At 37.8% G+C, this 14,182-nt stretch overlaps 1 protein-coding gene across 1 annotated transcript in view; it reads left to right on the plus strand.

The window, feature by feature from the left end:
* The window catches only part of LOC132111366 (phospholipid-transporting ATPase ABCA1), a 143,008-nt gene that overhangs the window by 56,462 nt on the left and 72,364 nt on the right, over positions 1 to 14,182 (plus strand). Inside the window, exons 16-22 of the mRNA XM_059518590.1 lie at positions 5,629 to 5,850; positions 7,391 to 7,595; positions 8,198 to 8,314; positions 8,410 to 8,581; positions 9,558 to 9,689; positions 12,647 to 12,786; positions 12,868 to 13,005. Of these exons, the coding sequence (XP_059374573.1) occupies positions 5,629 to 5,850; positions 7,391 to 7,595; positions 8,198 to 8,314; positions 8,410 to 8,581; positions 9,558 to 9,689; positions 12,647 to 12,786; positions 12,868 to 13,005 (1,126 nt within the window). The remainder of the gene's footprint in view (positions 1 to 5,628; positions 5,851 to 7,390; positions 7,596 to 8,197; positions 8,315 to 8,409; positions 8,582 to 9,557; positions 9,690 to 12,646; positions 12,787 to 12,867; positions 13,006 to 14,182) is intronic.

The following is a 14,182-nucleotide window of genomic DNA, read 5'->3' on the forward strand; positions in this document are numbered from 1 at the left end:
ATATTGTGTAAATGTTTGAACTTGTTTTAAAGCAGCATCACACATCTGACAGCACTTTTGCTATGAGGAAGTTCCAGCAATATTCACACAGCTTCAGACTGCCACAGGCGCTTTGGGTCTCTTTCTAAACTGAACTGCTCAGTCATGTCGTTCCCTGTGTCAGTTCATTTAGTTTGTTCTCTCTGTCTGTTTGCTCCGGCTCTCCATGTGTGCGCTCAAAGTGAGAACTATAGCGTGTAGTGCTGGGAAAATCATCTTTTGTCAGTTCACTCCCCTCACAGACCTGAACTCCTTCAGTTTCTGTCAGAGACACTTCTGTCATCTCACTTATGTTTATCTCATTAACTTGCTCGTACCATCTTCATAAAACCGTTCATCGTCATATTAAAACCCATATATTTAACATGCTGCTAACATGTTTCTAATATTTAGTATGTTGTTAGCATGTTGCTAGTTTGTTTGTAGCATGATTAGCTTGTTGCTCACATGCTTTAACACTATGGTACTGTAGCATGTGTTAGCATGTTTATCAAGTTGTCATCCTGAATTAACATGTTGTTAAACACATTTGTTGCTAGCGTGTTTAACATGTTGATACCATGGATTAGCATGTTGTTTGCATGCATGTAGCACATTGTTAACATGAATTCTACCATGTTTCTAGCATGTGTACCAAGTTAACCTAAATGGACATGTTTTAACATGTTGCTAGCATGTTTTTCGTATGTTTTAACACATAGTTAATATGTTAAGCATGTTGTTGACATTAAATTGAATGTTATTATCATGTTCATAGCACATTTAACAGATTATTAGCATGAATTGTCATTTTGGTGTCATGTTTTAGCACATTTCTAGCATTAATTAACATGTTGCAGGGGGGCAGGGTTTCATATTTTATTGAAGCATCCCTGGGCGCCGCCATTGGCTAGTGGATCCCCACCTGCTGTTAGCATTCCATTGACTCCCATTCATTTTGGCGTCACTTTGACAGCGAATAACTTTACATCTGAGGCGTTTGATGATTCAGTTTGTCCATTCATTATTTCTAAAGAAACACGAAAATGTATAAAAGGCCCCATTACCTTGTATCTTACGCTGTGGCCCCGTAGAAGCAGTTTTTGTAAAAAATAGGCTAACAATTGCGTCATAACCTGCGACTCTCTGTCGCACAGTAGATAAATTACCATATGGACAGGAGGAGAAGCTCGCAGGCAATCTTTTACTGTCTATGAGGCTATCGGGGGGACGTGGAGAGATAAAGTCAAGGGAGAAGCCCATAGAAAGTTTATAAAAGCAACGGGACAAAATAGTTCAACAACATCTGCAAGATTCGGTGGGTGATTCAGATTTCTCTTGGCACAGCGATTAGAAGACTTAAAATTGTCAGACAGGTTGCTCACATGACATTTACGTCATCAAGCTCAGTTTGAGTCTGCGCAGTTCGCTCGACCCCCTGGAAGTGCGTGCTTCTAATTGACTTCACTTGTCTCTGTTGAATCCAATGGGATCACTGTGTCCATTTCTTTTACTGTCTATGAGTACATGACTAACATTTTAGCATGTTGCTAGCAGGAATTAATATGTTGCCATCATGTTAATCATGTTCCGAACATGTTGCTAGTATGTTTATAGCATGTTGAGCTTGTTGCTAGCATGTTTTAAAACAGATACCAAAATGTTAAAACATGCTCGTGATGTGTTAGGTAATGTTAATGGCATGTTAAAACATGCTAGCGACAACGTGCTAAGATATGTTAGCCTATCTGTTTGTCAATTTTCCAAGCGTACCTAATGATGCAGCACTGCACATTGCAGATGCCATCATTATGAGTTATTATTTATTGTACATTACCATGTTGAACTTGGCTGCTCTGTTACTGTGGTTTTGAAATGAAAGTATCTACCTTATTTTTCCCATAAGAGCATGCACGGCCATTTGTAATTTTTATGGGTCTGGCTTCTGGTCTCATTTGCTTCCAGCCATTATTAGCTGTACAAAACAGCTCTATTTGCTGCTTGATATGGCAAATTGGGGTGTCTTACCATATTATTTTAATGTATTATCTTAATTATGAATGCACTGGTTTGTAGAGCAAACAGTTTTACCATTTACTGCACTTTACTATTCTCCTTGTTATTTCTCTTCAGCGGCTAATGAACCGGAAGTCTCCACATTCACAGAAAATGGCTTACTTACACATTGAAAACTAAGGCGGATAATGTGTACATGATTATCTGGGAAATAACAGATATAATAACCTGGTTTCATTCTAATGGGCATACACAATATCTTTGTCATTTTTATAGCAGCTTCAGTATATTGAATTTGCATTGGATTGAATTTCACTGTTATTGGAAACCATCTGTGCTGGGAATAAGTATGACCAAATAAGTTTTGACCAAATGTAAATGCATTTTTATGTATATTATATAATGGAATACACAATAAGGACAATATGAGAAGTATGCTAATGTTATAGCCGCAAACCAGTAGTGGAATCAGCTTTACCCTGCAGTCGTGTATTTATTTTTCTTGTGAAACAGGTCAATTCTGTGCTTCTCTATAGACCTGTTATAGAAGTCCTTATAATCAGTGGTGTGATTATTCAGCTTTCTCAGCTTGTTACTTTCTGAAACTCTTTCATCGTCGCTTCGTTTCCATGGCGAAAATGGATAGAATGTGCAGGGAATCATCAGATTAGTGCTGAATTTAAAATTAAGCTGCATGGTGTAAATTGATGGAGGACTTTGTTAATTGCATTACTGGGTGTTTATTAACCACTTTGGCTAAATGCATTGCTGTGTGCTTCCCTATTTAGATGCACTGACCATTTTTACACAGTTCTGTTGATTAGTCAGATAGTCAGAGCAGATGAGCTGACGGAGGTATGTTTTGACCATCATTTAAAATTGTAAGAACTATTTATGTATTTACAAGCATGTTGACAGTGACAATGAAAGTTTAAGAAGTGATCTTATGCCTCTTTGTGAATGTACCATGAGGCACCACTCACTCACTGACAGCAGACTTCTGCAGGGAGCATTACATTATAAATATGAGTGTAGGTAAGATAGTGTTGACATGTCTAGATCTATGCACCTGCTGTGGGGCTGTCAGGTTAAAACAAGAAGTAGCAGTGCTAACAAAAATGCATGTGTCAGAATGATCGTCTCCAGTGGTTTTGAGTAAATTGAGAAGAGAAGTGGGCCACGCACCGAACCCTGTGGTACCCCAGTGATCGGTTGATGTGACTGTGAGTCTCTTTCCCTCCAAGTTATCCTGAAGTATATTCTAGTGACATAGATCTCAAGCCAGCAGGGTGAAGTTCCTGTGATTCCCAATAGACAGGAGTATTCTGGGATTTAATGTACTAAAGGCAGTAGCAGAAATGATCTAGAGGCAGCTCTTTGCAGCCGCAGGGCTTTAGTGACATATAGCATATTTTCTGTGGTGTCCGTGTTAAATGATATATAGAAACCTGTTGGTTTGGGAAGAACTCTGCTTGGTTGTATGATCTGTATATATGTGATATAACTCTTTGAATTAAGATTGCAAGGTGGCTTTCATGCTTGTTTGTGTGTGCATGTGCAGGTTTCTGAGATCTCTGACTCGCTCCCTGCCTCTTTATATGACTTTGGCGTGGATCTTCTCGGTTGCGTTGATAGTCAAGGGTGTGGTTCAGGAGAAGGAGGCTCGTCTGAAGGAGACTGTGAGGATGATGGGATTGAAGAGCTCTACCTACTGGCTGAGCTGGGCCATCAGCAGCACATTGCCTCTCGCCGTCAGCGCCGCGCTCCTCACTGTTATTCTCAAGGTGATTATCACTGATTCACTGCCATTCACAAACACTGCTGTACACCGGATCCAAGATCTGATCTGGAGTACACTGGATCAGAGAGCTTCCTCAGTTTTGCACTAGTAGTGGTTCATAAACATTTTAGCCCGTCCCGCTGAATAGATGAAAACCTGTTTAGACTTGACTTGTATTCTGGTCTTTAATAGACAGTGATTATCTATTAGTTTCTCAAGCTGGTAAAGTCAGATGCTGTTGCAACTTGATGAACATTATAATGCCAAAAAGACTGTATATAATTATGGGCCTCAATATGATTGAAAAAGTCAAAAAAAGAAGAAAAAAAATACATTTAGGTAAAACAACTAAAAACATATTAATTTAATTCACACACAAACTTCTGAAAATAACAATAGGTTTAATTGATTTATCAGTTTAGTACACTTATTTTCATCGTGTTTTCATATTTACCCCTTTGGATAGTCAAAAAGAATGGGAAGTGCCACTGTATACTGGTTACCAAAAAATATCACCAATTATTATTTACAGTATGTCCTTTGGTCATTACTACATTTAGATGCAAGCTCAATGAACAACTGTCAGAGGCATAATAAAGAAACTGTAAAAACCAAATGCAGTCTGATTTTTGCTGCTAACTCATTGTAAGTGTAATGTATTGATTGCACATAGTCTTGATTAGTAGGAATGTAACCATGAAGGCCATTACACCTAATGTACTCTGAAAAAAAAAACTGGTAACTTCATAATAAAGGGCTATTTCTACATTATTTAACCCATAAAATAGTTGTATTGGTATATATTAATGCATTTAGGTTAATTCAGTAATGATAAACAGTATATTTGACTTTAATAAAAGCAGTTAAATTAGATTTAATTTATTTAATTTAGATTTGTTGATTTCTTATTTTTTTCAGTGTGTGAAAATAAACTGTAAGTTTACATGAAGTTATCAAAAGGTTATTTGAATCTAGGCAGGGACAGCAGGTAGCATATAAAAGCAGGTCAATTTAAAGTGTCAAATATTAAAAATACTTTTTTGTGCATCCCAGAAGTTGTGTCCATCTAATATCTCAGCTCTCATTTGGAGTCTCATTCAACATCCTTTTCACCCTTTCGTTTATCCTACAATCCATAACTTTATCAATCATATTTACTAAGTGCTACCAAAAACTTATATTACATTCACCAAAACATAACTGTGAGGTATGTTACTGAAGTACTTTATCATGAAATTAATGATAGCAATCATCTAATTTATTAATAAGCCAGTCAAGCCATAATGAACCACTGCTCTGGAGTGTCAAAGCTGGTGTCAGATCAGATGGTGCAGTGTTTGTGAATGGAAAGTTTTGGTTGGGCAGCATGACCCTGTGTGGGACCAGCAGGTTTAAGAACATGACATATGAGCTTATCTTTGAGTGCACCCATGATTTATTTAGCTCAACCCACCAGAGCCATGATGCACACCGCTTATTCAATCACAGATCTGTCTTTAATCAGCTCTCTCTCTCTCTCTCTCTCTAACTGCTCTTGACAGATGTAATCTCTTCTCTCAGAAGTGTGTTTTTTCAGTGTGTTGTTGTGCTTTGTAATTATCAGGTTGTATTACTAATGCGTCCATGGAAACACAAACACAACGTTCATTAGAGGCTCTGAAAAGCTTTCACGTGGATACGGCCGAATGTTTTCACGCTCCATTGACGAATCCATCTTTTCTCTCAGCAAATGTTTGACAATAACAATGTGGTTCCATTATTTTTCTCTCCTCTCTCTCTCTCTCTCTCTCTCTCTCTCTCTCTCTCTCTCTCAGTATGGAAAGGTTCTGCGATACAGCGACCCGTCTGTGATCTTTGTCTTCCTCCTGGTCTTCTGCGTGGCCACTGTCATGCAGTGCTTTTTCATCAGTGTGTTTTTCTCTCGGGCGAATCTGGCAGCCGCCTGTGGGGGTCTCATTTACTTCCTGCTCTACCTGCCTCATGTGCTTTGCTACGCCTGGAGGGACGTCCTGGGCTTCGGCGCCAAGATCGCCACGGTGAGACATTCAACACACCTCTGTACCAACCCGGAGATCTCGTGACCGAATACATCAAATCATCAGATGCTGAAAGCAGATCCAGAGTCAGCAGTTCTGAAAGAACTCAAATCTTAAATAAAATGAAAAAAAAACAAAACAAAAAAAAACCAAATGTACTTGCATATAATGTAAATAAAAGACCACTTAAGTGACTTAAACAGCGTCATTTTCTAACACTTAGGGACACTTTTAAAAAGACACATTTGAAATAATATCAGATTAAAAGTTAAAGTATATTAAATCATCATATTTGAATAATATTTTGTCACGTTTTAAAGAAGTACACTTATTTTGATGTATTGACTAACATACTAAATCACTTGTAAATAACTTGATGGTCATTTCAACTAGTGAGCTATTCCGTATTACATTTAATATATTTTAAATGCACTAACTTGGAATTTCAATGTACAATGTTTAATTGCAAATGTGTAAGTGATTTAACTTTTTTTTTTTAAAGCCAGTAGACATAATTGTGATATTGCATATTAATATGTACTTAAGTCCTACTTAAGTGGGTCAGAAATACTCCAAAGTTGCATTTAATAAATGTTTTAACTGTAAAGCATTTTATTTAAGTATATTTATAAGTATATTATATGTGTAATAAATGCTATTTTTAAAAGTATGCTAAAGTGTACTTTTTGCTGTAAACATTTTTTATTATTATAATTTGCCAAAAAACTAAAACCAACAGAAAAAAATAACAAGTATATCAAAATTAAGTATATCCTTTAAAACTATATTACTCATTTTAAAAGAGTGCTACTCCTTTTTTGGCCTTTGGCCTCCTTTTTTTTTTTTACAACAAAGCCCAAGATCTGCCCAGGATCATGAAACAAAAGAGAAGAAAGTTAGAAATAAGGAGAGAAGAGAATGTGTTATTTGACCTGTGTCACTTACTCATACAGACTCAATGAAGCGCTCCGCTTTTAAGGTACAAATCCACAGGAGGAGATTCAGATCTCCTCTGGAGGAGCTCCTCCATTCATCTCCAGTGAGGATGTACATCAGTGTGTGAGAGAGAGAGAGAGAGATAGTGATGACCCCCACCTGAAAAGAAGAGCGATGAATTGGCACTTTTGCTCTTTGAGAAAGAGAAAGAGCAACTAAATGAGCCACACTTCCGTCATTGTGACCAATCAGAGTGACCTTTATCTCACAAGAAGAGATTCGCTATATTCAGCAGTGTGTGGAAGTCTACCTCTTATCTGTGTATGTGTGTGTGTGTGTGTGTGACAGAGATGGCATTCAGGTGCCACTGTCTAGTCTAGATGAATGAACCTGCAAGCCCATTACCATGAAGCCTACCCACACACACACACACACACACACACAGAGATACTGTTTACTTTGTAATTGTGGATGGCAGTAACACCGCTCTTCTGATCTCATATTCATACCAGAGTAAAAATGCACATGACGTGAGAAAAATGTACATCTATATTAATGGCGTGGATCAGACGTGCGTCTGACCTCTCCGTCTCCATCTCAACAGAGCCTGCTGTCGTGTGTGGCGTTCGGATACGGCTGTGAGAATTTCTCCCGTTATGAAGAGCAGGGCATCGGCATTCAGTGGAGCAACATCCGGGTCAGTCCGCAGGAGAACGACCGCTACTCCTTCATCGTCTCCATCTTCATGATGCTGTTCGACGCCTTCATTTACTGGATACTCACCTGGTACATCGAGAACGTCTATCCTGGTACGAAGACATTCAAACATCTACAAAACATGGCATATTTTTTTTTTCTTAATCGTTTGAAATAAAAGTATTATGTGGAATCAAATTTTGAAAGATGTCTTATGTTCACCAAGGCTGCGTTTATTTGATCAAAAATACAGTAAAAAAGTGAAATATTATTACATATATCTATATATATATATGTTTGTGATGCGCAGCTGTATTTTCAGCATCATTACTCCAGTCTTCAGTGTCATGTGATCTTCAGAAATCATAATAATGATTTTACAATACTTTCAAATAGAAAAAAAAGTTATTTAAAACTGTGATAATATTTCACAATATTACTGTTTTTACTGTATTTGTGATCAAATAAATACAGCCTTGGGGAGCAGAAGAGGCTAAAAAATGTTAAAACATAGATTTGAATGCCAGTTTGCAGACAGTGTATTTTTTCCTGGTGTGAATAGGTTCCAGTTTTCAAGTCCTGATCTTGAGAAATATTCACTTCCATTATGAGCTTGTGATTTCTGTTTTTTAGTGCTAGAATCCTGACTAACATATATGGGCTACAAAAAACTATAGATAAAATCAGACGTGCTTAAACACTTGACTTTCTTCAGGTCAGTATGGCATCCCGAAGCCCTGGTATTTTCCCTTCACATCCTCATACTGGTGCGGGACTCCGGTGGGATCTGATGCCCATCCTGACCTGCTTCATGAGCTGGAGAATCAGAGCGGTAACACACACACACACACACACACACACACAGTATGCAGATCTGAACAGATGATTCCCTGTCAGAGTCCAGCTGAATGAATTCGTGTGCTGCAGGTTACCTGGAAAAACCTCCGCTTGGGATGAAGCCCGGAGTTTGTATCAGAAACCTGGTGAAGGTCTATAAGACGGGAAATAAACTGGCTGTGGACGGACTCAGTCTGGACTTCTATCAGGATCACATCACCTCGTTTTTAGGACACAATGGAGCCGGAAAAACCACCACCATGTAGGTTTCACACGTGCCTCATACACCTTGAGTTATGGTCATAGACAATAAAACACTAGATGTTCTGGACCCCGTCAAAGTTCACTTTACTTGCTTGAAATTTCAAACTGTTGTCAAAACTGGAAATGTCAGTCTGGTTTATGGTGCAGAGTTTTCACAGTTTATTAATTCATAAAGCACATTTCAAAACAACAGAAGTTACAACCAAAGTGTTGTACAGAGGTATTAAAACAAAAATAAAAACAATAATAAAACTAAATTTAAATATAATTCGCAATATAACCTGAAAAATATCAGATGAAAAACAAGACAAAACAAAAAAAAAAGCTTAAAGAAAAATATAATTTATTCACTTAATCTATAATTATTTGAAGGAATACAAATACTAAATTTGAAAGTAAAATAAAAATAAATAAAATTAAGAAATAAATGTATGAAATAAAATATTTAAATTATATACAAATATTAATAATAAAAAAATTAAAATGATCAAATCACATAATAAACTGACTTAAACTGCAATAAAAATGAAAATATGTATGTTATGTTTTGCAGGTTGTGTATGCATAGTTTAAGCAACTAAAAAACATATTAGACTTAGAAATACCTCATTGCATTAGACAGAAAATATGAGAGAGGAATCTACAAACAAATGATAATGGACTAACTTTTCTGAGCCACTTTAAATCATTTTAAGCCGCTTCTCTCCCAAACAAAGATGCAGTTCATCACATTAGCTGCAAAGTTTATTCATTTTGTGAATCGTTTTAATTGAAATGTGTGCTTGTTTTATATTTCTTAAAAACGTGCATGCATACATTTTAATTGCAACTTAAGTGCCACTGTAGATATTATGCACACACGTAATAGAGTTCAGATCTAAAGAATGCAAAGTAAAAAGTGGCATGCGGTTTCTAAACATGAAATCTCCCTTACAGTAGAGGTTTATTTTTATGTATTTTTCTCGTTTAAACAGGTCGATACTGACGGGTCTTTTCGCTCCCACCTCGGGTACGGCTTACATTAACGGCTACGACATCCGCTCCGACATGGACACCATCAGGACTCACCTGGGAATGTGTCCACAACACAACGTCCTCTTCAACGAGTAAAACCTCCTCCACAAACACAGACAAACATATGAGGAAACAGATTCAGTGTTTCATTGGTTCAAAATCTGAATACTGAAAAAATGTTTGACAGCTAATGACCAAAAGTGTTCTTTCAAAATAAATCCTCAAAAAATTAGTTCAAATCCAAAATGGTTTTACATGCAAAAAAGAGTTCAGAGCTGCAGGCAATCACAGTTCAGTTCAGTTTAGTTCAATTCACACACTTTCACTTCACTATTAATCTCTCATAATTCTGATGACGACACAGCTGTTTCACGTTTGGCCAGATTCACCACATGACAACATTCCTGTGTGTTTCAGGTTGTTTGAAACTTTTCATTTCCAATAATGGCCACATCTGTGTTTTTACAATGGTAAAAGCTTTTTTAGTGTAGTCGAACTGTTGTATTGAGTCACATTTATTATACAACACTGATAAAAGCATATACCCCCACTTTATTAGTATTTAAATAGATAAATGATTATGTTGAACTTTATTCTTGAAAAGATGGTGCTGTATTAAGCAGTATATGAAAAGAGTTTCTGTTGCTCATGAAAATGTTTCTAAAACAAAACTTTCAAAAACAAAACAACTTTCAAAACAACTGCAAAGGTTTCCAGAGCCTTCAAAAATGGTCTCTCAGTTTGGTTCACTAGGCTACACAATCATGGGGAAGACTGCTGATCTGACAGTTGTCCAGAAGACAATCATTGACACCCTTTACAAAGAGGGTAAGCCACAAACATTCTTTGCTAAAGAAGCTGGCTGTTCACAGAGTGCTGTATCCAAGCATGTTAACAGAAAGTTGAGTGGAAGGAAAAAGTGTGGATAAGAAAAAGATGCACAACTAACTGAAAGAACTGCAGCCTTAAGGTCCTTTCACACTGGACACGATTTTGACGCGCAAATAATTCGCGCGATGGTTTTATTTTTTTATCAGCTGTTTGTGTAATGAGTGCTTTCACACCGAACGCGAATGTGCTGAGGCGAAAAAATGACTTTTATTTTTTTCGCTTCGATGTCGATTTTTTTTTACTTTTGAGGCGACAAAAAGGCTTCAGCCAATCACATACAAGGAAACAAAGGTGACGTCACAGCAAAAATGACGGATCTTCTGATTACTTGTGTGTGTGTTCTATGGGCTGATGTTTTTAAGAGGACAGCTCACCTTAAGCAGACTGCCAGACGCTGCTCCGGATCAATTGGTTCCCTGAAGTTTGTGGTTTGTCTCGTCAGATGCGGTGCCACTATCTGAAGGAGCTTCTCGAATTGTCCCACAGACATCCGAAAGTAAGTGCGGAACCGGCCATGATAAAGTTTTAGCTCCTGTACAAGATTGGCATACTCCCCTTCAGACTCTCTGTTCTTTAGGACTGGGTGCACCCAAAACCTTCTTTTCTGTCTATTAAAGAAAATGAAAAGCTCGTCTTCACTGGATGATGATGTTGAAGTGTCCATTTTCTCAACTGTCGGCGCGAAAGTTTTGGAATGTTGAAGCTCTCTGAACGTCACAGACATCGCAAATTCGCGTCGCGGCTGATGTGAATGGTTTTGACGCGAACTATTCGCACGCGAACTATTCGCTTTTTCGTTTCGCTTTTTCGTTACGCATCCGGTGTGAAAGGGCCTTTATGAGGATTGTCAAGCAAAATCGATTCAAGAATCTCAGTGAACTTCACAAGGAATGGACTGAGGCTGGGGTCAAGGCATCAAGAGCCACCACACACAGACGTGTCAAGGAATTTGCTGAACCACAGACAACATCAGAGGTGTCTTAACTGGGCTCAGGAGAAGAAGATCTGGACTGTTGCCCAGTGGTCCAAAGTCCTCTTTTCAGATGAGAGCAAGTTTTGGAAACCAAGGTCCTAGAGTCTGGAGGAAGGGTGGAGAAGCTCAAAGCCCAAGTTGCTTGAAGACATCTGCTGGTGTTGGTCCATTGTGTTTTTGAAAACCAAAGTCACTGCACCCCTTTACCAAGATATTTTGGAGCACTTCATGCTTCCTTCTGCTGACCAGCTTTCTGAAGATGCTGATTTCATTTTCCAGCAGGATTTGGCACCTGCCCACACTGCCAAAAGCACCAAAAGTTGGTTAAATGACCATGGTGTTGGTGTGCTTGACTGGCCAGACCAGAACCCAATAGGGAATCTATGGGCTATTGTCAAGAGGAAAATGAGAAACAAGAGACCAAACAATGCAAATGAGCTGAAGGCCACTGTCAAAGAAACCTGTGCTTCCACACCACCTCAGCAGTGCCACAAACTGATCACCTCCATGACACACTGAATTGAGGCAGTAATTAAAGCAAAAGGAGCCCCTACCAAGTATTGAGTACATGGAGAGTACATTAACATACTTTCCAGAAGGCCAACAATTCACTAAAAATGCTTTTTTATCGGTCTTATGAAGTATTCTAATTTGAGATGAATTTATTTGGGTTTTTGTTAAATGTGAGCCAAAATCATCACAATTAAAAGAACCAAAGACTTAAACTACTTCAGTCTGTGTGCAGTGAATTTATTTAATACACGTTATTTAAACACGAGTTTCACAATTTGAGTTGAATTATTGAAATAAAGTAACTTTTCCACGATATTCTCATTGATTGAGATGCACCTGTACATATAAAAACACATAACACAATTTCTAAAACTTAAACTAAAATTGAAATCAAAACAGAAAACATGGAAATAATACCACTGTGCTACTTTTATTCAAAAATATTACTAAACACTAATAGCATATAAATAATACTAAAATAATACCAGAATCAGTTGCGTAAGAAAGTAGTTCTACACAACACTGTTTTATGAACAAAAAAACGTGAAAACTTGTCTGTCGTCCTCTCCTGTTTATACATGTTTATGAATATTTATTATATATTTCTGTACAAGTATGTGTGACTATTGCATAAGTTAGCATTTGTTCATGTTTGTGTGTTGTGTGTTTCAGTCTGACAGTAGAAGAGCACATTTACTTCTACGCTCGTTTGAAGGGTCGGAGCTCTAAAGAGGTGAAGAAAGAGATTGATCAGATGATTCGAGATGTGGGTCTGCCTCACAAACGCAAAGACCTCGTCAAGAACCTCTCAGGTGCGTTTGCATCAGCAGCGTTCATGCATTCTGCTCACTCTTTCTGTGGAGATTTGCCAACTGTCTGCTGTCTGTGTGCAGGTGGGATGCAGAGGAAGCTGTCGGTCGCCATCGCGTTCGTGGGAGGATCCAATGTTGTGATTCTGGACGAGCCGACAGCGGGAGTCGATCCTTATGCACGCAGAGGCATCTGGGAGCTGCTGCTCAAATACAAAACAGGTGGGAGAAATGATCCTGAGGACCTAAAATCTACCTAAAATTGCACCATGTAGTCCAGGAATCCTGCATATGAGTGAATTAAGGTGCAGTTACGCTGGGATGGACATGTCATGTTTCCCCAAGTTGAAAAAGATAGGTGCATAATTAAAAAAATAATAATAATAAATAATAGTGGTGCAGTGAAAATATATTTATTTTCTTAGTAAAGGGAGACATTTAAAACAAAACAATATGATGTATTATAAAATAAAATGTACACTTTAATACATTGTATGGGTCAAAATATAGATGTATGCCCAAAACCATTTGAATATTAAGTAAAGATCATTTTCCGCGATGATTATATTTTGTAAATGTCCTGCCTTTAATATATCCAAACCCAATTTTTGATAAGTAATACGCATCGCTAAGAACTTCATTTGGACAACTTTAAAGGCAGTTTTCTCAAAATTTTGGTATTTTTTTCACCCTTAGATTCCAGATCTTCAAATAGTTGTATTTCGGTAAAATATTGTGCTGTCATGCAAGATGCATTCACTACTGTCGTTGTCGTATTTTGATAAAGTCATAGACTTTAGTAGTTTATTAATCACCACAAGATTTCTAAGTTTAGAAATTCAGTAAAAATTGTCAGGCAAACACAGGTCCATTGTCTAATGCATGAAGCACAACTCACACAGAAATCACATTCAAACCAAGCAGCGTGGGGAGCTTCCATCCTCACACGAAAGTCGCTATCGCAAGGATTCCAATAGAAATGATTTTGCTCAAAAAAAGCTGAATGTTACTGCACCTTATGCTGTGGCTCGTGGATGTTCCTGTTGCACAGCTGGTAGATCATGCAGAAAAACTTTGGAGGTCATAAGGTCAGTTACCAGGGATGCACATTTACATTCGTACATTTAGCACACAAATTAAACCAAAGTGGTCAGAGAGACAACAATATTCACAATATACAATGTCAGGTTTATTAGACATCTAGATAAGGATGAACGCTAGAGAAGAGGACAAATCAGTTGAATCAGATGCGTCAATATAAATACAGTGCAAATGGATGTTGAAGAAACTGCAGCAGGACATGATCATCTGGAATAAGAGGAATGGTGGTTATCTTAGATGTCAGGAAGAGTTCAAAGATGAGAGGAGCTGTTCCACATCCTTGTTTTTCACTCATCTA

The sequence above is a fragment of the Carassius carassius genome, chromosome 2 (assembly GCF_963082965.1).
Source record: "Carassius carassius chromosome 2, fCarCar2.1, whole genome shotgun sequence".
Classification (NCBI taxonomy): domain Eukaryota; kingdom Metazoa; phylum Chordata; class Actinopteri; order Cypriniformes; family Cyprinidae; genus Carassius; species Carassius carassius.